The 2,446-nt window shown below is 51.8% G+C and overlaps 1 protein-coding gene across 1 annotated transcript; it reads left to right on the top strand.

The window, feature by feature from the left end:
* The first annotated feature begins 729 nt into the window (after positions 1–729).
* Positions 730–1,814, top strand: LOC123123037 (photosystem I reaction center subunit III, chloroplastic). The gene is made up of 2 exons (XM_044543454.1): positions 730–1,566; positions 1,669–1,814. Exon 1 carries the CDS (start codon positions 827–829, stop codon positions 1,520–1,522), a length of 696 nt encoding a protein of 231 aa, XP_044399389.1. The 5' UTR covers positions 730–826; the 3' UTR covers positions 1,523–1,566; positions 1,669–1,814.
* The last annotated feature ends 632 nt before the right edge of the window (positions 1,815–2,446 follow it).

Raw genomic sequence — 2,446 nt, 5'->3', positions numbered from 1 at the left:
TTCCTTCAAAATACTTCCCGAATTCAGGTTTAAATATTCTTGCAACATGGTAAATACATGTTCTCACTTGCTCACTGTTCGTATGTCCATGTCATGTTTCCTTTGAAAAAAATAAAAGCACGGTTTTTCTAGGCTTATGTGTGTATCTTCCTTGTTACGGTTCGAACTAATAAGAGGCAAACTTGTCACAGCTGACTGAGTAGAACAGTAGAAATGGACATGCCCTGAGCGTTTTCTTAGAAAAGAAGCATCTATTTTCTTTTGTTCAAAGATGGTTAGGAGGTCAGGTATCCCTTTCCCACCAGAGTTCAAGTCCTCAATTTGACACTTGTTTGCATTTTTCTAGCTTTATTCCAGGTATTTCGGCGATGTGCATTCAGTAGGAGGAGACGCTCCCGTCGACTGGCGACTTTTCGTCAATCTCAAGATCATGTGTGTCAGCTTAGTCTCTCGGAGGTGTTCATAGGGGTAGGATGCACGTGTGTTCATAAGGATGCGTGTATATGTGTATGTATGAACGTCAGGTTAAAAAAAGAAGACATGAAATCTGCTTATGGTGAGCACACAGCCCGGCGGGCCACGGCGCACCGCAGCCACAAGCCGTTCGCCCCCACAAAATCTGCCCGCCGGCTCCCACCGGGATTCCCCCGTGCCAATGGCGCGCGCCCACCTCACTCCCTCTTATCTCCGCCTCACCCACTCGCGCCACGCCCCTTATCCCCTCCACTTACAAACCCACACAAACTACACGCCCACCCCTCACCCCTTGATCGATCACACATCAAACCCCTCCACACGCTCGCCCGCGCGCGCCACGGACGCAGCAATGGCCGCCCTCACCGCCTCCATCGCCACCTCCAGCGCCTTCGCCGCGAAGCCGCGCCTGGCCCGCCCGCCGGCGCGCCTCTCCGTCTCCTGCTCCGCGTCCAGCGGCGACAACAACACCCCCTCGCTCTCCGCCTCCATCAAGACCTTCTCGGCCGCGCTGGCGCTCTCGTCCGTGCTCCTCTCCTCCGCCGCCACCTCCCCGCCGCCGGCGGCCGCCGACATCGCCGGCCTGACCCCGTGCAAGGAGTCCAAGGCGTTCGCCAAGCGGGAGAAGCAGTCGGTGAAGAAGCTCAACTCGTCGCTCAAGAAGTACGCCCCCGACTCGGCCCCCGCGCTCGCCATCCAGGCCACCATCGAGAAGACCAAGCGCCGGTTCGAGAACTACGGCAAGTTCGGCCTGCTCTGCGGCTCCGACGGCCTGCCCCACCTCATCGTCAGCGGCGACCAGCGGCACTGGGGCGAGTTCATCACCCCCGGCGTGCTCTTCCTCTACATCGCCGGCTGGATCGGGTGGGTCGGCCGCAGCTACCTCATCGCCGTCAGCGGCGAGAAGAAGCCCGCCATGCGGGAGATCATCATCGACGTCGAGCTCGCCGCCAGGATCATCCCCAGGGGCTTCATCTGGCCCGTCGCCGCCTACCGCGAGCTCATCAACGGCGACCTCGTCGTCGACGACGCCGACATCGGCTACTAAGTAGCTGCCATGCGTGCGTGGTTGGCTAGTCAGTCCCAACTCAGGTGAGCTCTGCGTCCATATCTGAATTAATGTGCTCAAACCCGTGGCTCAATCAATCAATGGTGGAAGATTAATGTATCTTGCGTTCTTGTTTGCTTTGGCAGATGGGCAGCGGAGGATTGAGGGCTTGTGGTGTCGATCTGCGTGGGCTTGGTGTAGGAGCTGATAGGATCATGGAGAAATGGAAGCTCGATCTCTTGTATTTAAGAAACTGAACCCAATCTTGTATAACTATTGTCTTCTCTCTTCACATATGTGTGTTTTACAATTGTTCAAATTGTTGAGAACCATTTCATGATGCACAGCATACCATGAGTGAAAATGTGCCAACATACATAGGAAACTCAAGTTTGAAAAAAGGTTGATATTTTTATAATAATCCGTACTCCCTCCGTTCCTAAATATAAGTCTTTCTACAGATTTCTCTACAAACTATATACGGATGTATCTAGACATATTTTAGAGTGGAGATTCACTCATTTTGCTCCGAATGTAGTCCATAATGAAATCTCTAAAAAGACTTATATTTAGAAACGGAGGGAGTATAAGCCAAATGTCTACTAGCAAACTTAACATACATGGTCCATTGGTCCACATGGAGCAATATGACAGATCTGCGTTGCTACTCAGAAACACTACACCAACTTTGCCACACTGAATACTTAGATCACTGGTTGCCACTTGCCACTTGCCACCATCTTGTTTAGTCCAGTACAGGAAAGTCTGTATTGCTCAAATTTAACCTTTTGATGTTCGAATTCGTCCGCATTGCTGAAACAAAAGGAACACACCATCAGTGCACGGAATGAAAGGAGGATCTTAAATTCAGGCCCAATTTTAACCTTTAAGCAGTCGGGGTTCCAACAGCTTGGTACGATTATG

Source organism: Triticum aestivum, chromosome 5D (genome assembly GCF_018294505.1).
Source record: "Triticum aestivum cultivar Chinese Spring chromosome 5D, IWGSC CS RefSeq v2.1, whole genome shotgun sequence".
Classification (NCBI taxonomy): domain Eukaryota; kingdom Viridiplantae; phylum Streptophyta; class Magnoliopsida; order Poales; family Poaceae; genus Triticum; species Triticum aestivum.
Note: the sequence above shows the minus strand (reverse complement) of the source record. Positions and strands in the feature narration are given on the sequence as shown.